The sequence below is a fragment of the Thalassophryne amazonica genome, chromosome 10 (genome assembly GCF_902500255.1).
Source record: "Thalassophryne amazonica chromosome 10, fThaAma1.1, whole genome shotgun sequence".
Lineage (NCBI taxonomy): Eukaryota > Metazoa > Chordata > Actinopteri > Batrachoidiformes > Batrachoididae > Thalassophryne > Thalassophryne amazonica.
In genome coordinates this window covers 75,130,342-75,155,518 of record NC_047112.1, presented here as the reverse complement: position 1 = coordinate 75,155,518, position 25,177 = coordinate 75,130,342, and the positions used below count along the sequence as shown (strand labels likewise).

Below are 25,177 nucleotides of genomic sequence, written 5' to 3'. Positions count from 1 at the left end.
ACTGGAAATGGCACAAAAAATCTCCCCAGTGGAGAAAAAGCCCCAAACCGGCCAACATTGTCGTAAAAAGCCACAAACCGATGTATTGCGACCTATTGTAATGCTCTAGTATCTGGCTTACCGCAATCCAGGATTAGGGGTCTTCAACTGGTTCAAAATGCTGCTGCCAGACTTTTGACACAAAGCAGAAAGTTTGACCACATTATGCCCGTTTTGGCGTCCCTGCACTGGCTTCCAGTTGCTGCAAGATCGGATTTTAAAGTACTGTTATTAGTTTATAAAATCGTTCATGGACTTGCACCTCCCTATCTGGCTGACCTGGTAAGCCCTTATGTACCGGCTTGGGCCCTGCGTTCTCAGGGTGCAGGACTTCTGTGTGTTCCCAGGGTGAATAAAAAGTCTGCTGGTCACAGAGCTTTCTCCTACCGTGCTCCAGCTCTGTGGAACGATCTCCCGGCACACATTCGGCAGTCTGATACTGTGGAGACTTTTAAGTCACATTTAAAGACTCATTTGTTTTCCCTGTTTTATCATTAGTATTATGATGTGTTTTTATTCTTGTATTCTTTTATGGTCATCTTTTTATTGTGGTTTAAATTTTTAATTCAGTTTTTTTGTTGTTGTTTTATGTTGTGTGAAGCGCCTTGAGACGAGTTTGTCGTGAATTGGCACTATATAAATTAATAAATTTGAAATTTGAACCGATGGTAAACGAAGCCGCCAACCGGAAATGGCACGAAATGATTCGATCCACCGACATCAATAGCCTTTTTGCTTAACAATTCTCTCATCGGTCCTTCAGAGCGGCCGTTGTTTTTGAGGGTGTTTGTCAGGAAAATGATCATTTCTCTATGTTGGTTGCAGACCCTGCAGTGGGTCTATAATCAACCGCTTCTGCGGCTGTTCCTGTAGCTTGAACTAACGGAGTGGGTCGGAGCACTGCTTCGTTGGTTCTCTGCTTCGCTGCTTTTCAGAAGCAGCAATTCCACTTCTTAATCCCCTTCAATGCCATTTAAAAATGTCAATTGTGAGTCACTTTTGTGTGGATTAAAGTCACTAACTGGGACTCTTGTTGCAGGCAAGAAACGAGAATCGTCCTCCGTTCCGTTTGCACAGCTCCAAACGCTGCGTGGCTCTCTGCCGAGACGAGTTAGAGTCCGGCCGGAATTAATAACTTCAAAGCGAATCACTGTTTTAAATCAAATGACACCTCTTTGCACACGTTGTAACACAGACAACAAACTACAACAGAATAAAATGTTCTTTACCTCCCAAAATGAGACGTCCTGCATTCTTTATGAATTACATTGATGTTGACGTGCAGCCAGCTGAGCTCAGCTCAGAGGTATGGAGTGACATTCATGCCATTAATGTTTGAAAGGAAGTGCTTTTGACAAAAACTACAGATTTTGTTTATTTTTATTTTTGTCCAGAGATCAAGGATCCAGTGACCAATTTAAAATGTTGCTGACATAGACAACCTGTAAAGCCTACTTTTAGTACACAGAAAATCCACAAGAGGCATCCATAAGGGAATTGATAAGGAATCAGATCAATAAGTGGACTCGATAATGGCATCGAAATCGATAAAATCTTATCAATACTCATCCCTAGACCTAAATGACATGGTGAGATGCTAAAGAGCTTCACTTGTTCATGTCCATGACATACATATTAATAAAAATAAAACACTGAACATTTACAAATATCCAAAACACAGAGCGAAAGGCAAAAAAACATAACACAATTGAAAACAAATGTCAGAACATATTAAAGCTAAATAAATTTCAAGAAAATAAAACTTATGGGGGGACATAAAACAGTTCTTACTTCAATATTAGTATGTAAACTTAGGCAAAGGCAAAAAAAAAAAAATACAAGGACCACATTCTTAAAAGTCAGATATCTTCATAACTCCTTTTATCTATTTGACGGAACTTGACTCCCATCTAGAGGCAACACAGGCAGCTTGCAGTCGTACGTTTCCTGATAATGTCGTAAAGAAATTACCGCGTCCCTGTCGCTTTACGGCAGAATGTACAGAGGCTGGTGGTCATGGTTTCGTTGGTCTGCAGACAAACACAGAGCAGGTAATCAAAGTATAAAACTCGGGTGTTTTACCGTGTTTATTTGCTTTAATGGACGTCGCTGTGTTTCAGGGTGAGCTCTGTTCTGAACAGAGATGTGAAGCAGTTCGGAAAAAAGTACATGTTTGACTCCAGAGAGGACACATGCTGGAATTCTGACCAGGTAACGCAAAAATAAAAATGCTTTCTCATCGAAAGAAGACAAGATGAAACCGTCAAAGATTTTCTGCTTGTAGTAATAATAATGATAATACAATAACAGTAAATTACCGTCTCTGCAGCTCAGTGAGACAGGGAAGGATTTTTTTTAAAGGCAGTGGATAGTCTTCCGTGACCGGAAGATTTTTACTTTGGCTATGACGTGCTGTGATTGGTTGAGCGCGATGACGTCATCGCGTGACCCACTTTAGCGGTTCACACACACACATATATATATATATAAATATATATATATATAATATATATATAATATAATATATATATAATATAATATAAATATATATATATATATATATATATATATAAGACTCATTTGTTTTCCCTCATTTGTTTTCCCTGTTTTATCATTAGTATTATGATGTGTTTTTATTCTTGTATTCTTTTATGGTCATCTTTTTATTGTGTTTTAAATTTTTAATTCAGTTTTTTTGTTGTTGTTTTATGTTGTGTGAAGCGCCTTGAGACGAGTTCGTCGTGAATTGGCACTATATAAATTAATAAATTTGAAATTTGAACCGATGGTAAACAAAGCCGCCAACCGGAAATGGCACGAAATGATTCAAAAACAGTGTCACAAATATATATATATATATATATATATATATATAAGACTCATTTGTTTTCCCTGTTTTATCATTAGTATTATGATGTGTTTTTATTCTTGTATTCTTTTATGGTCATCTTTTTATTGTGTTTTAAATTTTTAATTCAGTTTTTTTGTTGTTTTATGTTGTGTGAAGCGCCTTGAGACGAGTTCGTCGTGAATTGGCACTATATAAATTAATAAATTTGAACCGATGGTAAACGAAGCCGCCAACCGGAAATGGCACGAAATGATTCGAAAACAGTGTCACAAATATATATATATATATATATATATATATATATATATATATATATATAAGACTCATTTGTTTTCCCTTTTTATCATTAGTATTATGTGTTTTTATTCTTGTATTCTTTTATGGTCATCTTTTATTGTGTTTTAAATTTTTAATTCAGTTTTTTTGTTGTTTTATGTTGTGTGAAGCGCCTTGAGACGAGTTCGTCGTGAATTGGCACTATATAAATTAATAAATTTGAACCGATGGTAAACGAAGCCGCCAACCGGAAATGGCACGAAATGATTCGAAAACAGTGTCACAAATATAAATATATATATATATAAGACTCATTTGTTTTCCCTGTTTTATCATTAGTATTATGATGTGTTTTTATTCTTGTATTCTTTTATGGTCATCTTTTTATTGTGTTTTAAATTTTTAATTCAGTTTTTTTGTTGTTGTTTTATGTTGTGTGAAGCGCCTTGAGACGAGTTCGTCGTGAATTGGCACTATATAAATTAATAAATTTGAAATTTGAACCGATGGTAAACGAAGCCGCCAACCGGAAATGGCACGAAATGATTCGAAAACAGTGTCACAAATATATATATATATATATATATATATTTGTGACACTGTTTTTTATTACTTTTTGCTATTTCTAACCCGACTCCCAAACAAATGTGTTCCAGACAAATAGCCAAGATAAATCTTCCAGTCACGGAAAATAGCCACTTCATTTTTTTTTTAAACAAGAAAATTGGTGAAATCAGATCAAAGATCTTATTTGACCACTACATGTTTGGCAGGGTCATAGAAAAGTGTACTTTTTTTTTTTTTGTATTTTTATATTTTAAGAGAAAATAGATAAAATAAGTGGGCCAACTTTTCAAAAGAAAGCAAACATTTGCCAAAGATACTGAAATTTTATTTTCAGCCATACTGTTATCAATGGAATATTAATTTACAAAACATAATTTGTTTCTTTAGCAGACAGCAATATCTAATATCTTAAATGTTTTAAAGATTATCAGGGAAATTTTCCCAATTCGCCATATTATTACATTACTCTGGAACAAATGAGCACAAACAGTGTTGTAAAGGACAATAATCAGGACAGCTTACACCGATTCCCATTGAAAATAACGGAGAAGCAACCTGAGCTTCTCGCATGTTTACATAAAACAAAGACAATAACATCTATAAACTCAGATAATATATTCACGAGAGTTTTGGCCACAATATACAAAGAGTTTTATGTTGCGATGTTAATGCTGTTGTCCATGTACAGCGTTAATGCATTTCTCAGCGTTACTAACATCCCGCAGAGCAGCGAACTCTTCGAAGTTTTGCGAGATTTTGCAGGATTTGAAACCTCAATAGGGCAAATAGCCCAGAAAGTTTAAATTACTAAATATGATGTGATTCCGGACTGTATGTAGGTTGTTTGACCTCATGTTTTCTCTGAAAATACCAAAATTTAGAAATTTTACACTCTTCTGTGACTCTTCTAAACATGTAGTGGTCATTCTGAACATTTTGAGTACCTTGGAAAATCTGTAGCTGCTGCAGTTTAGAAAATACAGCTGTATTTGAAGTAACACTCGGGACTCAAAAAGGGCGTGGTCATTTTAGGGCCGTTCATCCCAGTCAGAGATTTTGTCATATATCCCAAGTTGTCCATTGGGGGTCATATTAGTCTAGAACAGTTTAGTTATCCTCTCCTAAATGACGTGCACACATGTCTCAGCTGGGCCTTGACTAGAGGCTCTATTTCTGTGTGGCCCCTTAAAACCTCATTAATAGTCACAGAATGGAGGTAACTGTATACAGCACTTTCTAGGTCCCCCCACCCCCTTCCCCAAGCATGAGGAAATATCAAGTTTACGCAGGGTCCCAAAAAATTGTGATTTATTTATTTTAACGGGTTGTTTTTTGTTTGTTTGTTTTTCCTTAATAAACTTAGAATATTAATTAGATTTATTTTCAAATGTTTCAGAAAAAAGAAACAGAGAAAGCGCCTTTACCATTCATCATTAACAGACAGAAATCCTGGTATTAAGGTTCCTAAATGGCTAAAGACATTTTTAAGCACTTGAATTAAAGTTGAAAGTCAAAACTACAAGCACATCTTTATGGTTTCATTCCAACTTTGGTGTTCATAGACAAATTTATGAAAACTCTGTCACTGACAAAATACTTGGCAACTGTATACATATACACACACTTTTCAGACTATTCCACATAAAAAACAACTTTTTTGAAGACAACACATTGGACTGTGGTAAATTGTTGTATTTTTAGGTAAAAAATTTATCACATTAATTAGGTTATGTTTTCACACCTGTTTGTGAACAGCCTGGAGACCACAATTTTTCGTATATTGTTGTGGAATTTTGCCTATCATATCCTGATAGGCAAGAATAGATTCAATTTTCAAGGTCATAGGTCAAAGGGCAAAGTCAGGAAAAAACTTGGAAAAGTCTCTATCTTTAACATCCATCCATCCATTTTCTTCCGCTTTATCCGGAGTTGGGTCGCGGGGGCAGCAGCTCAAGCAAAGCCGCCCAGACCTCCCGATCCACACACACCTCCCCCAGCGCCTCCGGGGGAACCCCAAGGCGTTCCCAAGCCAGCCGAGAGATGTAGTCCCTCCAGTGTGTCCTGGGTGTTCCCCGGGGCCTCCTCCCAATGAGACATGCCCGGAACACCTCTCCAGCGAGGCATCCAGGGGGCATCCGGAAAACATGCCCGAGCCACCTCAACTGACTCCTTTCGACGTGGAGGAGCAGCGGCTCGACTCCGAGCTCCTCCCGAGTGACCGAGCTCCTCACCCTACCTCTAAGGGAGCGCCCAGCCACCCTGCGGAGGAAACTCATCTTGGCCGCTTGTACTCGCGCTCTCGTTCTTTCGGTCATGAGCCAAATCTCATGACCATAGGTGAGGATCAGAACGTAGATCGATCGGTAAATCGAGAGCTTTGCCCCCTCAGATTTGGAGGTGCTGATCTTCATCCCGGACGCTTCACACTCGGCTGCAAACCGCCCCAGTGCACGCTGAAGGTCCTGATTTGACAAAGCCAACAGAGCCACATCGTCCGCAAACAGCAGAGACGAGATTCTGTGGATCCCAAACCAGACCCCCTCTACACCCTGGCTGCGCCTAGAAATTCTGTCCATAAAAATAATGAACAGAACCGGTGACAAAGGGCAGCCCTGGCGAAGGCCAACGTGCACTGGAAACAGGTTTGACTTACTACCGGCAATGTGAACCAAGCTCCTGCTGCGGTTGTACAGGGACCGGATAGCCCTTAGCAAAGGACCCCGTACTCCCTAGGCACCCCCCACAGGGTACCTCGAGGGACACGGAGCGCCAGGTGGTCGGGCTTTAGCCCATGGGGCCCGGCCGGGCTCAGCCCGAAAGAGCGACGTGGGCCCGCCCTCCTGTGGGTTCACCACCTGCAGAGGGGGCCATGGGGGTCAGGTACAGAGAGGATTGGGTGGCGGTCGAGGGCGGGTGGCCCGGTGGCCGGTCCATGCTCACAGCCCCTGGCTGTTGGGACGTGGAATGTCACCTCGCTGGGGGGGAAAGGAGCCTGAGTTTGTGCGGGAGGTTGAGAGATACCGACTAGAGATAGTCGGGCTCACCTCCACGCACAGCTTGGGCTCTGGTACCCAAATCCTGGAGAGGGGCTGGACGCTTCATTTTTCTGGCATTTCCCACGGGGAGAGGTGGAGAGCTGGGGTCGCATTGCTTATTGCTCCCCAGCTCAGTTGCCATGTGTTGGAGTTCACTCCAGTGAACGAGAGGGTCACGTCCCTACGCATTCGAGTCGGGGACAGGTCTCTCACCGTTGTCTCGGCCAATGGGCCGAGCGGCAGTGCAGAGTACCCGACCTTCGTGGAGTCCCTGGGAGGGGTACTAGATAGCGCTCCGACTGGGGACTCCATTGTTCTCCTGGGGGATTTCAACGCCCACGTGGGTGGCGACAGTGAGACCTGGAGGGGGGTGATTGGGAAGCACGGCCTCCCCGATCTGAACCCCAGTGGTGTTCAGTTGTTGGACTTCTGTGCTAGTCACGGTTTGTCCATCACGAACACCATGTTCGAGCACAAGGGTGTCCATAAGTGCACGTGGCACCAGGACACCCTGAGCCGGAGGTCGATGATCGACATTGTAGTCGTATCATCTGACCTTCGGCCACGTGTCTCAGACACTCGAGTGAAGAGAGGGGCAGAGCTGTCGACCTGGTGGTGAGTTGGATCCACTGGGAGGGGAGGAAGCCGGTCAGACCTGGCAGGCCCAGAAGTATCGTGAGGGTCTGTTGGGAACGACTGGCGGAACCCTCTGTCAGCGAGGTCTTCAACTCCCACCTCCGGGAGAGCTTCTCCCAGATCCCGGGGGAGGTTGGAGACATGGAGTCCGAGTGGACCATGTTCTCCACCTCCATTGTCGATGCGGCTGCTCGTAGCCATGGTCGCAAGGTCTCTGGTTCCTGTCGCACCGGCAATCCCTGAGCCTGGTGGTGGACGCCGGAAGTAAGGGATGCCGTCAAGCTGAAGAAGGAGTCCTACTTATCTTTGTTGGTAGGTGGGACCCCGGAGGCAGCTGACAGGTACAGGCAGGCCAAGCATGCCGCAGCCCATGCAGTCGCAGAGGCAAAAACTCGGGTCTGGGAGGAGTTCGGGGAGGCCATGGAGGAGGACTATCGGTCGGCCTCGAAGAGATTCTGGCAAACCGTCCGATGCATCGGGAGGCGGAAGCAGCTCTCCACCAGCACTGTTTACGGTGCGGGTGGGGAGCTGTTGACCCTAACTGGGGATGTTGTCGGGGGCGGTGGAAGGAATACTTCGAGGATCTCCTCAATCCCATCATCACGTCTTCCGAAGAGGAAGCAGAGACTGGGAGGTGATGGTCTAGTGGTTAAGGTGTTGGGCTTGAGTCCAGAAGATCATGGGTTCAAATCCCCGCCTGACTGGAAAATCACTAAGGGCCCTTGGGCAAGGCCTTTAATCCCCTATTGCTCCCAGTGTGTAGTGAGCGCCTTGTATGGCAGCACCCTGACATTGGGGTGAATGTGAGGCATAATTGTAAAGCGCTTTGAGCATCTGATGCAGATGGAAAAGCGCTATATAAATGCAGTCCATTTACTGGGGACTCAGAGGCGGACTCATCCATTACCCAGGCCGAAGTCACTGAGGTGGTTAGAAAGCTCCTCGGTGGCAAGGCTCCTGGGGTGGATGAAATCCGTCCTGAGTACCTTAAGTCTCTGGATGTTGTGGGACTGTCTTGGCTGACACACCTCTGCAGCATTACGTGGCGATCGGGGACAGTGCCTCTGGATTGGCAGACCGGGGTGGTGGTCCCTCTGTTTAACAAGGGGGACCGGAGGGTGTGTTCCAACTACAGGGGGATCACACTCCTCAACCTCCCCGGTAAGGTCTGTTCCAGAGTACTGGAGAGGAGAATTCGACCAATGGTCGAACCTCGGATTCAGGAAGAGCAGTGTGGTTTTCGTCCTGGTTGCGGCATACTTGACCAGCTCTATCTTTAACGTTGAATGAATTTTCAGAAATTTATAACTGTCACAAAACATCAAATTTCTTCATATTTGAGATGGTTATGTAGGATGGTATGCTCCTTTATCAACTGACAAAGTTTGATCCGTATTGCAGATTTAGCAGATATTTGATTTTAACATTAAAAAGCCCTTTTGATCCATATTTTGTATTATATTTTATCTTATGAAAAGCCACTTCTAATAGGGCTTTGATCTTGAAACTTTTTTCCAAGGTAAAAATCTGTGGAATTGGAAACTAGTGTTGGCAGACGTTTGCGCTCTGAGTGCGCGGTGCTCTAGTTGATCGTTAAAATAATCCGTACTTGCAGCCTGACTCCTTCACTGACCTATATTTTTATAAGGCTTGCCATATTCTCACACTGTGTCAAATGGTGTTGTCTTTGACAGGGTGAATGTCAGTGGGTGATTCTGGAGTTCCCGCAGTCTGTCGAGGTGTCACAGTTAAAGGTCCAATTCCAGGGAGGCTTCTCAGCTAAAACATGTAGACTAGAAGGTAAAATCTACTGATTGTTTCCATTCTAGACCTTTCTGTTGTGATTGTGCAACACTTTTTAATTTCAGTTCTTAATGTTGCAAATAAAGCCACAGGAGACTAAGCTAAAAAAAATTGCTTAAGCCCCTGTCACAGTGGCGTATTCGTAGAGTTGCTCATTGCGGCGTTGTTTCATTTAAATAAACCCGAAATACGCGCATACTCAAGCTTTAACAGTGTTCGTTCATACTTGCAGCTGCGTGTGTTCGCGTTTTAATGTGTGCACATAGTCGCGTGTGCCATGCCGCACCAGTTTCAGTGCTATTTCCTGCCTCTGTGGAAGTGTGCTCTGTTCTCTTCTGCATGGTGTGGTGCGGCTCAAAAACTGAGTCATTTAACATTATTATTATTATTTATTTTTTTATGCAGCGAGCACGCGTTTATTTTAGAGTCACAGCTCTTTTCAGCTTTGATCAGACTGATTGATCAGTTAGTCTGATGAGCGCACTGACATGCAGCGAATGCGTGTTTATTTTAAAGAGTCACAGCTCTTTCAGCTTTGATCAAACTCATCGATCAAGGCATTTGATGAGCGCACCAACATGCAGCGAGTGTGCGTTTATTTTAGAGTCACAGCTCTTTTCAGCTTTGATCAGACTGATCGATCAGTTCGTCTGATGAGCGCACTGACATGCAGCGAGTGCGCATTTATTTTAAAGAGTCACAGCTCTGATTAGACACACACAGAGAGAGAGAGAGAGAGAGAGAGACAGAGAGAGTGCTTCAATGAAACGATGCGACACAGTGAAACAGTCCTCATATAATGAGTCCTGTATGATAAAGTGAAGCAACGATCTTGCCGTATTTATAGCTCCAGAAGAACAACAGGGAGATGTGAAATGGCGTACAGTACCGTGTTGCAGCGTGGGCGGGCTCACAATAGCGAACAATAGCGCAGCGCTGCATGTACTCCATGCTGTGCTGTACACCGAAAAAAATTAAACAGGTTTAATTTCTTCCATCCTACGCGCGTAGCCCTTAACATACTGCTGCGTATTGAGAAAAAACTCCTCGTGAAGTGAGCGGAGAGCTGCTCATTACAGCGTAGACGATACGCTGTAATGAGCAGCTCTGCAAATACGCCACTGACAGGCCCTTTACCTGCTTTTTTTTTTTCCCATCCCCACCTCGTAGGCTGCCCAAAAGATGGAAACCTCACAGTGATTAGCCACTTTTACCCAGATGACAACAACTCTGTCCAGATATCCTTCACACCGTGTTGTATTGTCAGACAGGATTCCACTGATTAGAAACACTTTGTAGTCCAAGTGTTAATGAATAATGGCCTTTGATGCCAAAAGAGTATACAAATGTTTGGCGACCAGTGTTGCCACAGTTACTTTGAAAAAGTAATCCAATTACTGATTACTGATTACTCCTTGAAAAAGTAACTAAGTTAGATTACTAGTTACTTTTCCCAGCTGCTGACAACAACCCTCTGCCACCTCAACATGACAATACCTGTTTTGCCAAAACTTACTTTATAGTCACCCTTTCTTGACTTCAATGAAAATAAATACTTGTTTTATAAAAAGTAAAATAAAGACCTCTTTCTTGACCTCATATTTAACTGTTGACAGCACTGTAACAGTAAAACTTGCAATTTCGAACCTACATTGTTTATAAATGTAACTATTAAATTCATTCTAGCATTTTTCTAACATTTAAATTCTCTCTAAATATTTTACTTGTCGAAATTAATATTATTTTAAGTAGTATTAGTAGTTGTAGTAAAAAAAGGCTTCAAAACTGGACCTTTAATCTAGGGGTGTTGTGAGGGGGGCACATCCCTCCCCCACGCCCCCATTCCATCTGGATTCGCCCCTACTTTGGCGTTTGAGCACAAAGAATGGATAACATTTATTTATGCAGAAAACGTGACCAGATTTACAGGTAAGAAAGTTTTATTGTGTTTTCACATCATGTGGTCCTCAGAAAGAGAGTTTAGGTGCATTTGAGTGGAAAATAGTGTTAGTTGTTGACGCGTCGCGGAGGATCAGCTGTTTTAACGTGCAGATACGGAGCGGCTCAGCTCTAAATAAAGGAGGAAAAAAAGTATAAAAATGTCTTTGTAAAGCTCAGTGCAGGTGTGCTGATCACCGTACTTTAAAAGGTGACGACGAGTCGAGCAGCTGCAAAAAACCGCGGATGAAGTTCAGTCGAACCCCGACCTCCTGCCCACAGACCAAGTTTAATGCTGCTATCGACCCACAATGAAAAATAATAGTAACGCACAGTGACTTGGAGAAGTAACTTTAATCTGATTACTGATTTGGAAAGATTAACGCGTTAGATTACTCGTTACTAAAAAAAGTGGTCAGATTAGAGTAACGCGTTACTAAGTAACGTGTTACCGGCATCACTGTTGGTGACCAAGCGGTTAAGTGCGCTTGTTTCCAGTGCGAAAGGTTCCTGGTTCAAGGCCACTGCTGTCCATTCACCACGTTGTCAGGGAAGACATCCGTTGTAAAACCTGTGTGAAAAATGAAGATCTGGTATGGCGACCCGAGTGGAAAAAATCTAAACTATAACTATATATATCCCAAAAATTTAGACTACTGTGTTTTTGGTCAACCTTGATAACTCGCAGTTTGATTTTGTGGACCCCAACTTGTGCGAGTTCACGAGGTTCACTTGTGTGTGTGTGCTTTTATATATATATATATATATATATATATATATAAAAATTAAACTGAAGCCTGTTAAGTATTTTATTTACAACGAACACAGAACTTTATTTTAAGCTTTTTCTTTTGTTTTGGGTTTTTTTTTTTTTTTTTTCATATGAAGCCCCAGCCTGTACAAACCGCGATGCTAGAAATGCACGTTTGCTTCCATAGATGGTCCACTATCCAATATTTTTCTGGTCACGTTTGTTTTTCCAGTGTTACCGTGCTTATCTACGTCTTAACTCCACACCCACAGCTTTCCCATAGAGGAGGGCCCTGCAGTCGACAAAGTAAAAATAGTGTTTGAGAATAGTGCAGACTTTTTTGGTAGAATTATTGTTTATTCATTGGATGTTCTGGGAGGAAAAGCTTCATGACCCCCACCCAACGCATCACACCGTCATGAGAGAGGAAGTGACCATGAGCTCGGGAAAGTGCGGTGGCCACGCTTGGGAACAACGTTGTCTTCAGTTACTTTTTTTCCAAATGGATCGAAAAGAGACCTTTTTTGGTATATGGTTTTTTGAAGTAAATGTTTCAGGCTACATTCCTCAAAACAAGGAGACTTAGAAGAGTCAATCCATGTGGTATCACTGAAGGCTTCCTGAATGTCTCCGATTTGCTTCATACTTTACATAATTAATTTCATTAGTCCCAATAAACAGTGTGCAACATTCCAGCATAGTATTTTTGATTTCCCTGAAGAAGAAAAAATGCTGTTGGAAAATATGACATTCTATAACACTCCCCCACCCCCCACCCCCCCAAAAAATCACGATTTACCATACTAGAAATGAATGTCCACAATTGCATATTTACTAGCTCATGGCTTATTGAAATCTGTGGGGGAGAGAAATAATTGGCGTTTTCTGCTTTGTAACATTTTTGGCCGTCTGTCTCTCCACATTTAACCCTCATATTGGTCACTTTGAAGTACTATTTTGGTAACTAAGTATTTCACTTTTTGTTTTTCCCCAGTGATATCAGTCACACCAACCCTATTCAAGTCCCCAAATCTCTAAAACCAGAGGTGGAAAACCCCAGCTTCAGTTAGTAAAAGTCTTATCGTATATCGCTTCTACCTGTGCATCTAAAACAGCTGATTTCAAATAAGGTTAATAATTGAGGTTTGGGGAAACACATATAAAACTCATACGAATCCAATATTTTTTTTGCAAAAGAAAGCTATAAGAATTATCAGTAACAAACCATATCGTGAGCCAACAAATCCATTATTTGCCTGTTTACAATTTTTTTTTTTTTTTTATTCTGGTACTTGGTTGATTTACATCACAATGTAAATTATGTATAAAGTTAAAAATAAACTGCTGCCTCAACATGTCCAGAATCTGTTTAAAGTGAGGGACTACAGTTATAATTTGAGAGGAGTATTATTTTTTGAGATACTAAAGATCTGTTAAAGGAGTTAACATGTGGAATAATTGTCCTGATAACATTAAATTACTTGGTACCTTAGTTGGCTTTAAAAGGCTTTACAAAAATAAAATTACTTGTTATAGTTTGAAGAATTAGGTTTACCGATTTTGTTATTGTTTGGATTTGTGCATTATGCACTATTTGTCTGGTTGTGTTTTGAAATTTTAGTGAATTGATTAAGTTATATTGTTCGTGCACAATTCTTTGGTATTTGTTGTTAGGAGTGTATACGTATATATATATATATATATATTTATATATGTATACATTATTTTTTATAGCATAAGGGGTGGGTATTTCTCAGCTTTGCTTCTGCCTTCACCCTTTCGGCCATGGGTTCACTGTTAAGTTGTTCCTTTTTATGAGTTTTTGTTATTGTTGATCTGTGTGCTGAATAAATAAAATTCATTCATTCAGTGATGAGCTCATCTACCTGCTTAAGAGTTTAGAATCAGCTGTTTTAGAGGGCAGATGGAACAAGTATGTGGTCAGACTTTTCCTCACTGAAGCCGGGGCATTCCACCTTCATCAAAAACTAAAATATTGCACAATGTTTACTGGGAGTAATTACTTTTTTAAGGCAATTTTACCCTGAATCAAATTATTTTTTATGGCTTTCTTGCAGTTATAAGAGCACTTGTAAAAACACTGTCATGGTTGGCTGTTTATCACGTGCCTTGGAGAAGAACCATTATAGCATCACAGTATAAAAATACATTTCATCAATATTCAAAATTCCAAATCTTTTTTCATATGGTTAAATATAAAAAAATCTTAAATACTACCATGTGATCTGTCTACAAAAAAAAAGATTTTGTATTTAGTTAAGCATAGGAATGGAATAAACAAATATTGGTTATTAAAAATGTCTTCAGCTGTAATCTGTGATAATGACATCTTAGTGTCTTTCTAATGGCTTTGTCTGCTCATACGGAGTCTAACTCTGGTCCTGGTGGCGGCTTGTAGAGTTTCAGGATATGGTCCTCCAACACTTTCTGAACTATGAAACACACAAAAATCAATGTTCTGTCATGTTGAATGTGGGCTGAAGAAACAACGATACAAATCTCAGCTGCACAATAATACTTACTCTTTTTATGTCCAAGAGCAACAGCTAAGGCCATTGGACTGTAGCCCGAATCTGACTCGATGGTCATGTCCGCCCCTTTGGCTGAAATAGAGTTACAGCACTAAATGAAGCAGGCAGATGAGAAGCACGAATATAGTGTTTGAGCTTTAGTTTGTCCGTTAGGGCTACAAGTTTACATATATACCGTGAGGAAAATAAGTATTTGAACACCCTGCAATTTTGCAAGTTCTCCCACTTAGAAATCATGGAGGGGTCTGAAATTTTCATCTTAGGTGCATGTCCACTGTGAGAGACATAATCTAAAAAAAAAAAAAAAAAAAAAATCCGGAAATCACAATGTATGATTTTTTTTAATCATTTATTTGTGTGTTACTGCTGCAAATAAGTATTTGAACACCTGTGAAAATCAATGTTAATATTTGGTACAGTAGCCTTTGTTTGCAATTACAGAGGTCAAACGTTTCCTGTAGTTTTTTACCAGGTTTGCACACACTGCAGCAGGGATTTTGGTCCACTCCTCCATACAGATCTCTAGATCTTTCAGGTTTGGAGTTTCAGCTCCCTCTAAATATTTTCTATTGAGTTCAGGTCTGGAGACTGGCCAGGCCACTCCAGAACCTTGAAATGCTTCTTACGGAGCCCCTCCTTAGTTGCCCTGGCTGTGTGTTTGGGGTCATTGTCATGCTGGAAGACCCAGCCATGACCCATCTTCAATGCTCTTACTGAGGGAAGGAGGTTGTTTGCCAAAATCTTGCAATACATGACCCCATCCATCCTCCCTTCAATACGGTGCAGTCGTCCTGTCCCCTTTGCAGAAGAGCACCATGCTTCATGGTTGGGATGGTTTTCTTGGGGTTGTTCTCATCCTCTAAACATGGTAAGTGGAGTTGATTCCAAAAAGCTCTATTCTGGTCTCATCTGACCACATGACCTTCTCCCATGCCTCCTCTGGATCATCCAGATGGTCACTGGTGAACTTCAAACGGGCCCAGACATGTGCTGGCTTGAGCAGGGGGACCTTGCTGCCCTGCAGGATTTTAAACCATGACAGCATCATGTGTTACTAATGTAATCTTTGTGACTGTGGTTCCAGCTCTCTTCAGGTCATTGACCGGGTCCTCCTTTGTAGTTCTGAGCTTTCTCAGAATCATCCTTACCCCACAAAGTGAGATCTTGCATGGAATCCCAGACTGAGGGAGACTGACAGTCATCTTGTGTTTCTTCCACTTTCTAATAAATAATCCTAACAGTTATTGTCTTATCTACCAAGCTGCTTGCCTGTTGTCCATCCCAGCCTTGTGCAGGTCTACAGTTTTGTCCCTGGTGTCCTTCGACAGCTCTTTCGTCTTGGCTATGGTGGACAGGTTGGAGTGTGACTGATTGATTGAGTGTGTGAACAGGTGTCTTTTATATAGGTAACAAGTTGAAACAAGTGCAATTAATACAGGTAAAGAGTGCAGAATAAGAGGGCTTCTTAAAGAAAAATTAACAGGTCTGTGTGAGCCAGAATTCTTGCTGGTTGGTAGGGGATCAAATACTTATTTGCAGCAGTAACATACAAATAAATTATTAAAAAATCATACATTGTGATTTCCGGATTTTTTTTTTTTTTTTAGATTATGTCTCTCACAGTGGACATGCACCTAAGATGAAAATTTCAGGTCCCTCCATGATTTCTAAGAGGGAGAACTTGCAAAATCGCAGGGTGTTCAAATACTTATTTTCCTCACTGTATATATATGATGAATTAGTCATTTAGCTTGTTAGTAAAGTAGTACCTTTTCAAAGTGACATGTTTTATCTGCTCAGCCATCAAAAACCCAGAGATTAAAATTACAGTGATTAGAAAATGAGCTAATTATTTTTTTAATTTGTAACCTATGAAACATGGGCATTTTTTCCATTCATAGGTAGATAGATTTGCATACTTAGTGTGTGTAAAACATTTTTTTTAAAAGTAACTGGCTGCTTCTACTGAACGTGTGTGAAGAAAAACGTTTCAAAGATATGTGACTTCTTACGTCCACCAAGGACGTAATAAAATCATCAGCGTTTATTTTTATTTGTCTGTCTGCCTGTTGGCAAGATTACGTCAAAACTACTTCACGGATTCTCACCAAATTTGCACCACAGATAGATATTAGGGCATGAAACACTCCTTTTAATTTTGGAGGTGATCTGGATTCTGGATCAGGATTTCACTTTATAGACTTTTAAGGATTACATCAAAACTATTTCACAGATACGACATCACAGTGTAAAAACCAAGATGAGGAAGACACTATTTTGTTTCAGCTTGTGAAGTAAATATCAGATTGCAACATCTTGATCAGTCAGACCATTCTGGTTCAGTTTGCAATTATTGCATTGTGTTGTGGAATCCGGATCCAGGTGAAGTCCAGGTCACACTGTGAATTACATCTGTTATTTTGAGTACTTGTCAACCCTTGGCAGACGACAGAAATCTTGGATTGCTCTTGTTAACTGTACATTTCTTTCAGGTCTCCTGCAGTTTATAAAATATGATTGGATTGAATTAAATTTTTTTTTTTTTTTGGATGACTGAATGTTCATCAGCAAATGTCTTTCTAGCAGCAACCTTGATCAGAGGCAGAAAAAGGAGCAGACCCCAAGTAAGCATGTTTTTCATAGTGGGAGGAAACCACACAGACACGGGGAGAATATGCAAACTCCAAAGAGACCAGGTGGGAAACGTGTGTGTGTGGTACTAACATAGCCCACTACCAGTCAAAGGTTTGGACACACTTTCCCATAGCCTACTACCAGTCAAAGGTTTGGACACACTTTCCCATTCAATTAAATGAGAAACCTTTTATATATTTTGGGCTCATTACATATAAACTACAATGTTGCCAGTATTTTTTATTAGAATTTTGATAATTATGTTCTCAAGTTCCAAAAAAAGATGCATATCTCAAAATATTGCAATAGTTCATGAGATCAATCAAAAAAAAAAATGGTTCATTTGTGCACTCAGTACTTGGTTGGTGTTGCTTTAAAATTTATTTGAAATGTCCACACATTAATGTTCCAACAAAATTTCCACGCAAGCTTATTTCTTGAAGAAATTAAACAATTGTCAATTTATAGACATTAAAAAACCTCTCATTGGCGGACTGTTCAGTACAACACACACAGCTGCCAGTGGTGCCTCACTAAAATGAATGCAAAAGCCTAATTATAATTTGAATTTTCTTATGAATTACAGGAAACCCTTAAAAGGAGTCACAGTTTTACCATTGCACAGAAATTATTTGTTTTTTTTATGTGAAACATGATCACTTACTTTACATCATTACATTTGGTTATATTCATGAATATTAAATAATATTTTTGGGCACTTAATAGGTTGGTTTTATGTTACATTTATTTTGAAAATGAGGTTTGTAACTTTATGACTGATCTCTATCTTCAACCGAATAGAAAAATAAATCAAAGATTACGAATGCTGTACAACTTGCGTAAGAAAAAAACAAAGCATGCCATTGATGTCAATGATTTTCTTTTGTTCACCATCGCTCCATCCCGCTTTTAACCTCTTCGAGCTCTTCTTGCATTGCACGAGTGCCTTACCTAAGAGTGCTTCCACACAGTTGATGTGGTTTCCACGTACAGCGTAAAGAAGAGGTGTTCCACCGTTCTGACAATAAAATGTAAGCATAAGTTGGTTAAAAAAAATACATTTGGTCATTTGTGCACACAGTGTTTTCCCCAGGAATCCCAGAACAGCCATAGTCAAAATTTTACCCAGTCATAGGTGTCGATGTCCACACCATGTCTGAGAAGACACTTAACAATGTCCACGTAACCTCCAGAGCTGGCCAGAGTCAGCGCACTCTCTCGCTCCCTCGCAACTGCTTTGGGATCTGCACCCTGTGACAAAATCCCACAAACATCAAGAAGATCATGTGCACTGAACAGATGTGCAGGTCTCCCTGGATGGTGGTTACGCCAACCTTTTCCAGGAGAAAATCCACCATTGCTTTCTCTCCAAATGCTGCCGCCCACATGAGAGGTGTGAAGCCACGTTCGTCTTGTTTGTTGAGCACTGATCCATCTGCCAAACATGGAACACATTACAATGAAGCTAAACAAGCATTTCAATTAGTAGTGGGCAGACAGAGAGTGCCATTGCTCTGCCAAGACGAGTAAATGCTCAATGGACTCCATCTCTACAGCACTTTTTCAATCTAATGTGACGTCAAAGAGCTTCAAAATAAGGACCCACATTTACCACTCACAATCACGCACCAATGGGTCAGAACAAATGAAAACAATTTACAAAGAGGAAAAAAAATCTAATCAATATTTCAAAGTGCTGAGATACAGGCAATTAAAATTTTACTCATCTCTGAATTTGTTAAAAGGACCATTTTAGTCATTTTAGACCTGTTCTCAGTGAATAGAATCGCTCAGAACATTTCTTGTTACAGGAATTGCCTCACAATATTGCAAAAACCTGATAAACGTGCAAGAAAAGGTATCACTAATCCTTTGGGGTGAAGAAACCTCAAAAAGAAGAGCCCTTTATTGTAACTGGACATACAATGAAATTTGTCCTCTGCTTTAACCCATCCATATTACAGACAGAACACAATCCCACCACTAGGGAACTATTTTACAACCTATTAAAACGTGTCTCATATATTGCTGTGTATTAATAAGTCAATACTACAAGTCAAGTCAACAAGAGTTCCCAATTAGGGATAACCCTGTTGTGCCTGATTTGCAGACGTCATGCTGGATTTTACAGTCGCAAAATCCAGTTTATCGCGGATTATTTTTCTGTAAGTAATTTCATCAGCAAATCCTTATGAAAGGGTGTGGCCGGCTCGTCAAAGCTTACCGTAGCAACAGCGTCTCCTTGCTAAAATTCTGTGAGCAGACCCACAGATTTCTCCATCTTGTCAGATGCATTGAGTTAAATCCATCAATCAATCCAGTTAAATCCACACATTTCAGCATCATCGACGCTGCACTAGGTTCTGTCACTCAGCTGACAGCGCCATTAAGACATCTGCATAGCAACACGGTCAGGATACAGAGTAATACATCAAAAGTGAAACGGTCGAATATTTTGCCAATGCGATATTTTATGGTCTGAAATCTCACACGATTAACTAATGAAGTTCATGGAACAAATGTATTTGGATTAGAATGGTGGATGAGGTGATGGCTTGTAACCCACCGGCTGTGGAGACAGAAGAAAGCTGCAGCAGGTCCTCAAGGACTGTGTGTCAGCAAGCACTGACCTCCCACATTAAACAACCCATGCACAGGCGTCTCTAGCGCCAACCTGTCTTGGGGTCAACTGGGAGGTGATCTACCTCGCCACCAAGGGATTACCAGGACAATGATGGCAACAATTTAGATAGCTTGCTCACAGATCTCAAGAAGTACTTGGTATAAAGACCCGAGTCCCAGTGTTGCAGTGGTCATCCACAGATACCATAGTGTTAAAAGGAGGAGAGTCTACAACTCTCCTTCAGTGAAACACAAGTCCATTGGACGTTACCCACAACTAAGGCTGGTACCCATTTCCATCTAGGTGGACTGAGACAGTGTTGATGAAGAGTCTTGTCCAACCAAGGTCTACATATCAGTAGCTCAACTTTATCTCACTGAGCTACCTGCCGTGCACAGACGGAATGACTGACTGACAGACATAGTCAGAATTTACCACACATTCTGTAAAGGAGTGCTCAGATAAAACGAATCCTCTATTGTACTGATGAGTGCGAGTATAAATTTGTACCTCTCTCACTATTCTTGGCAGCAAAGGCCTGTAGAGTCCTAATAGCCTTTGAGCAACATATTAGATTAATTTAGCTGACGCTTATGTCCTGCGACAGACTGCCATCCGTCCCAAGGTATACCTGCCCCTCAGACCCTATGACTGCTGGGATAGTCTCCAAGCCCCGCAACCCGATCTTGGATAAGTGGTTGAAGATGCGTGTATGTGTGTGCTGACACTTTTTTATCTAATGCAACATACCAGTGAAGAATCACAATCAAGCTACATTTTGAAGGGAAACTTCAGCATAACAATAAATTATATCTCTGGGGTCCAAGGGCATTTTTTGAACAGTTCACCTCGCCTGGCAAAAATGTTTTTTTTTATTGCTGTTAACAGCTCTCCCTGCCAATCACAATCAAGTTTTATGTCTCTTTTTTTCAGGACAACCTGTGCTTTCAGATACTATATGTTTTTGTTGTGGTTTATAAATGTAATAAGGTTACAATCAAAATAGCAAGGAAAAAATAAAGGCAAAAAATAATTTTCCACACAGATTTATTCAAAGCACACAGCAAACTACAATAAACAACTGTTTTGACACTTTATAAAGGTAATTTGAGGTCTTGTGTGAAAGCCTGTACAACAAAAAGGTTCAAACAATAAACACAAATGCTGTCCATTGATATGGTAAACAGTGCTTTACGCAGAGAAAGCAACAGAGTTATCCAGTAACATTCACATGCAAACTAGTGGAGCAATCCTGATAGTTACACACTCTTTGAGCACATGAGATTGTCTTCAGAGGCTCTCCATGTACTCATTGGAGCACCCAGGGGGCTATTCAAATGGGTCAACTAGTAACATATCACTTCTGAAAACGATCTTTGGCTTTTCACGTGAGGTACAGTAGTGTTCAGAATAATAGTAGTGCTATGTGACTAAAGATTAATACAGGTTTTGAGTATATTTCTTATTGTTACATGGGAAACAAGGTACCAGTAGATTCTCACAAATCCAACAAGACCAAGCATTCATGATATGCACACTCTTAAGGCTATGAAATTGGGCTATTAGTAAAAAAAGTAGAAAAGGGGTTGTTCACAATAATAGTAGCATCTGCTGTTGACACTACAAACTCAAAACTATTATGTTCAAACTGCTTTTTCAGCAATCCGATGAATCACTAAGTTGTATAAACCACAGTTTTTCATGATTTCTTCACATCTGCGAGGCATGGAGTCAACCAACTGTGTGGCACCTTTCAGCTGTTATTCCACTCCAATGATGCTTGCACCACCATGCTTCACTGTCTTCACTGTGAACTGTGGCTGAATTCAGAGTTTGGGGGTTGTCTCACAAACTGTCTGCGGCCTTGACCCAAAAGAACAATTTACTCTCATCAGTCCACAAAATATTCCTCCATTTCTCTTTAGGGCCATTGATGTGTTCTTTGGCAAATTGTAACCTCTCTGCACATGTCTTTTATTTAACAGAGGGACTTTGCGGGGGATTCTTGCACATAAATTAGCTGCACACAGGCATCTTCTAACTGTCACAGCACTTACAGGTAACTCCAGACTGTCTTTGATCATCCTGGAGCTGATCAATGGGTGAGCCTTTGCCATTCTGGTTATTCTTCTATCCATTTTGATGGTTGTTTTCCGTTTTCTTCCATGCGACTCTGGTTTTTTTTGTCCATTTTAAAGCACTGGAGATCACTGTAGATGAACAGCCTATAATTTTTTTCACCTGCGTATAAGTTTTCCCCTCTCCAATCAACTTTTTACTCAAACTACGCTGTTCTTCTGAACAATGTCTTGAACGTCCCATTTTCCTCAGGCTTTCAAAGAGAAAAGCATGTTCAACAGGTGCTGGCTTCATCCTTAAATAGGGGACACCTGATTCACACCTGTTTGTTCCACAAAACTGACGAACTCACTGACTGAATGCCACACTACTATTATTGTGAACACCCCCTTTTCTACTTTTTTTTTTTACTAATAGATCAATGTCATAGCCTTAAGAGTGTGCATATCATGAATGCTTGGTCTTGTTGGATTTGTGATAATCTACTGAATCTATTGATACCTTGTTTCCCATGTAACAATAAGAAATATACTCAAAACCTGGATTAATCTTTTTAGTCACATAGCACTACTACTATTCTGAACACTACTGTAAATCTGCCCTACGACTGGATTTTGGAAAACCATGTGACGGTGAACCAATTCCAACTGGACACCCACATTGCGCACGTCATCACACAGCTTCTTTGAGGAGTACAAAGATGTCTGATGGCTGGCTCGAAAATCCGTGGAGTTAACTTTTCAGCAAAAAAAAAAAGTAAGTTTCTATCTCATATTATTAAAAAGTTATTTATATTTTAGTAAAGCTTGGTTTTAGCCGTCATATACGACGGCGTTGGCCCCAGAGGGTTAACCGAGACTTCAGCATAACCATAAAGACCTTTTATAAATATATCTTTAAGCATATATTCAGATAAAGGGGTGGATTTTTATTATTATTTAAATAATAATAATTAAAAAAAACTCCTGAATCATGCACAAAACTGACAACTCATTTCTGAGCCCATTGCTAACCAAACCATGGAGATCACATAAACTACACCCTCCTCTGTCATATGGTGGCCATAGTAACAGCAGAAAAAAAGTACAATTTAACAGCAGGCAAAACTTGCATTGTGTTAAACTGCGTAGTGGATGACAGACATCAATTACTTACCTTTACTGAGGACTGCAGCCACCTGTGAGACCTCACCCTGAGCTGCCAGCTGTTGTATGGACAGAGCTGGTGGGGGGAAGAAAGTCACATAAAGTCCACACAGTCGTTAAATTGAAATTCTTTGGTAGTTTTCCCGTAGCACTTTTTTTTGCTTGACCTTTTCTTGTCCGTACTTACAGTCTAGCGTTGCTGGGCGAGCTGTAATCTCATTTCCACGATGCTTGTTGGTCAGAGTGGTTGAGTGTTTGAGTAAACCCTCATCATCCACATCCAGGTTTTCTGCATCTGCAGACGCAGCAGAAGTCTTAGAGGATTCAACATATCCAGTCACTGGAAAAATGTTCCAACAGTTGAAAAAACATACCACCTTCCTTACACCCCCGCCACCCAATAAAAAAAAATATGGAACACTTTCAAAAGTGTAGCATTTACAAAAGTGATTGTTTAGTTGTGTTAGGGACTAAACATACTCTTGCAGCCAATTACTTTGGTGTTGATATTTTTAGTTACCGATTAAATTTATATCATGTTGTAAAGATTTGTTTTCAGATATTATTATTATTATTTCCAAATGGCATAAAGTAAGTAAAATGTGTTAAAGCATGGTTATGATGACTTTCTATAACCACAGTATGAGACAGAATAATTCTGACTCTTAATTACCTCAGCAAAACAAAACTGGAGCAGGTTATGTTGTACTTGTAACTGTTAACTGGCCTAAGCAGCGGATCACCTCTCTGAGTCTAGTCTGCTTGAGGTTTCTTCCTCAGTCATCGGAGGGAGTTTTTCCTTACCACTGTCACCTGTATTCTTGCTCTAGGGGGTTGGTAAAGTTAGACCTTACTTGTGTGAAGTGCCTCGAGGCAGCTTTGTTGTAATTTGGTGACATACGAGTACAAATAAACTGAACTGAAATTGAATTATGTTTTCGCCTGTGTATGTTTGTTTGTGAACAGCCTGCAGCCCACAATTTTTCATATAATGTTATGAAATTTTTACTTAAGATTCATATCCTGATGGGCATGAACTGATTTCAGTTTTCGAGGTCATAGGTCAAAGTCAGGAAAAATCCTTATCTTTAACATTGAACAAATGTTTAAAAATTAATCATTCTTTCTAAAAAAAAAAATCTATAATATCTGAAAGCATTATATAGGATGGTATCCTTTATCAGCTGAAAAAAAAATTTGATCCTGATTGTGGATTTTGTGGATGTTTAAATTTAGTATTGAAAAGTCCATTTGGTGTACATTTTGCATTATATCTCAATCAAATGTGCCTCATTTACTCTCATTTCTCTGTTATGGATTTACCTACACCACCAAAATTGGATGGAGGCTCCAATTTTATGCACGTTTGTCTTCCTTCCAGTTATCAGTCAGAAACCCAAAAAGCAATAACAGCAGAGATAACCAATGTTCTGTGAGAATTATCTGAAAAAGAATTTAGAAATTAAAAACGTTGGGGGGAAAAACCTGACAACACCACAAAAACACTTTGATTCAAGGGCATGAACCCCTGACAAACTCCTGACATTTGATCACATCTAATTTAGCTTATGAAAAGCCACTTCTAACAGGATTTTGACCTTGAAATTTTTTTCCAAGGTAAAAATTTGTGGAATTGTAAACTAGTGTTGGCGGAGGTTTGCTCTAGTTTTGATTTATAACTGGAACTTGGTAATTTACATTTCTAACTTGTCCTGATTATTATAATAACCCCAACAATTATGACTTTGTATCTATATGAAAACATGTTTCCCCCCCAGCTGTCATCTTTTTGCCTCCTGTGAAAATCCACAGACCGCGCTGTAAATCTCTGTGGACTCAGACGCGTGGATTTAGCAGAATGAACGTTGGGCCATCCTCACCTGTGGCCTCCATGATCACTGGCAAAAAACAAACAAACATGAGTAGATACCGAAAACCTGCACTGTCACATTCCAGTGGCACAAAAAAAGTGAAAATAAATGTTTTCTACTCACCAAATCCGCCTAGCTAACTTCCTTTTCGCGGAAACTGAAAAGTGCATCCATTCAAAATGACCACAGTGAATCCCGAATGTTTGTCCAGTCTGCACATTATCTGTGTGTCGGATATTCACTGAATGAACTGATTTCACGCAAGAAAATAAAACACATTTGACTGGATCTTCGTCAGGCAGCTTCTGTCGGACGAAACGTGTTTCTGGTTTTGTGGTTTTCTTTTTGTTTTTTAGCGATGTTTCTGTCCAGACATT

The 25,177-nt window shown here is 40.4% G+C and overlaps 2 protein-coding genes across 2 annotated transcripts; one reads left to right on the top strand and one right to left on the bottom strand.

Moving 5' to 3' along the window:
- Positions 1 to 1,818: 1,818 nt before the first annotated feature.
- nr2c2ap (nuclear receptor 2C2-associated protein) lies at positions 1,819 to 13,107 on the top strand. The gene is made up of 5 exons (XM_034180294.1): positions 1,819 to 2,090; positions 2,160 to 2,250; positions 9,099 to 9,204; positions 10,378 to 10,445; positions 12,167 to 13,107. The coding sequence occupies exons 1-5, from the start codon at positions 2,056 to 2,058 to the stop codon at positions 12,287 to 12,289; spliced, it is 423 nt and encodes a 140-aa protein (XP_034036185.1). The 5' UTR covers positions 1,819 to 2,055; the 3' UTR covers positions 12,290 to 13,107.
- Positions 13,108 to 13,954: 847 nt separating this feature from the next.
- On the bottom strand, positions 13,955 to 25,135 carry rfxank (regulatory factor X-associated ankyrin-containing protein). Its single transcript, XM_034180293.1, has 9 exons — positions 24,924 to 25,135; positions 24,810 to 24,827; positions 23,117 to 23,224; positions 22,940 to 23,005; positions 18,417 to 18,517; positions 18,208 to 18,333; positions 18,034 to 18,100; positions 14,440 to 14,520; positions 13,955 to 14,349 (listed from the first exon to the last, which is right to left on the bottom strand). The coding sequence occupies exons 2-9, from the start codon at positions 24,820 to 24,822 to the stop codon at positions 14,276 to 14,278; spliced, it is 636 nt and encodes a 211-aa protein (XP_034036184.1). The 5' UTR covers positions 24,823 to 24,827; positions 24,924 to 25,135; the 3' UTR covers positions 13,955 to 14,275.
- Positions 25,136 to 25,177: the final 42 nt, after the last annotated feature.

Bases quoted from the DNA above. Each gene is read 5' to 3' on its own strand.
- nr2c2ap (XM_034180294.1), top strand. From the start codon at position 2,056: ATGGTTTCGTTGGTCTGCAGACAAACACAGAGCAG. The intron at 2,091-2,159 runs GTAATCAAAGTA...GCTGTGTTTCAG, and splicing joins TGCAGACAAACACAGAGCAG to GGTGAGCTCTGTTCTGAACA. The intron at 2,251-9,098 runs GTAACGCAAAAA...TGTCTTTGACAG, and splicing joins CATGCTGGAATTCTGACCAG to GGTGAATGTCAGTGGGTGAT.
- rfxank (XM_034180293.1), bottom strand. The intron at 23,006-23,116 runs GTAAGTACGGAC...TCCCCCCACCAG, and splicing joins TCGCCCAGCAACGCTAGACT to CTCTGTCCATACAACAGCTG. The intron at 18,518-22,939 runs GTAAGTAATTGA...CATGTTTGGCAG, and splicing joins GGCTGCAGTCCTCAGTAAAG to ATGGATCAGTGCTCAACAAA.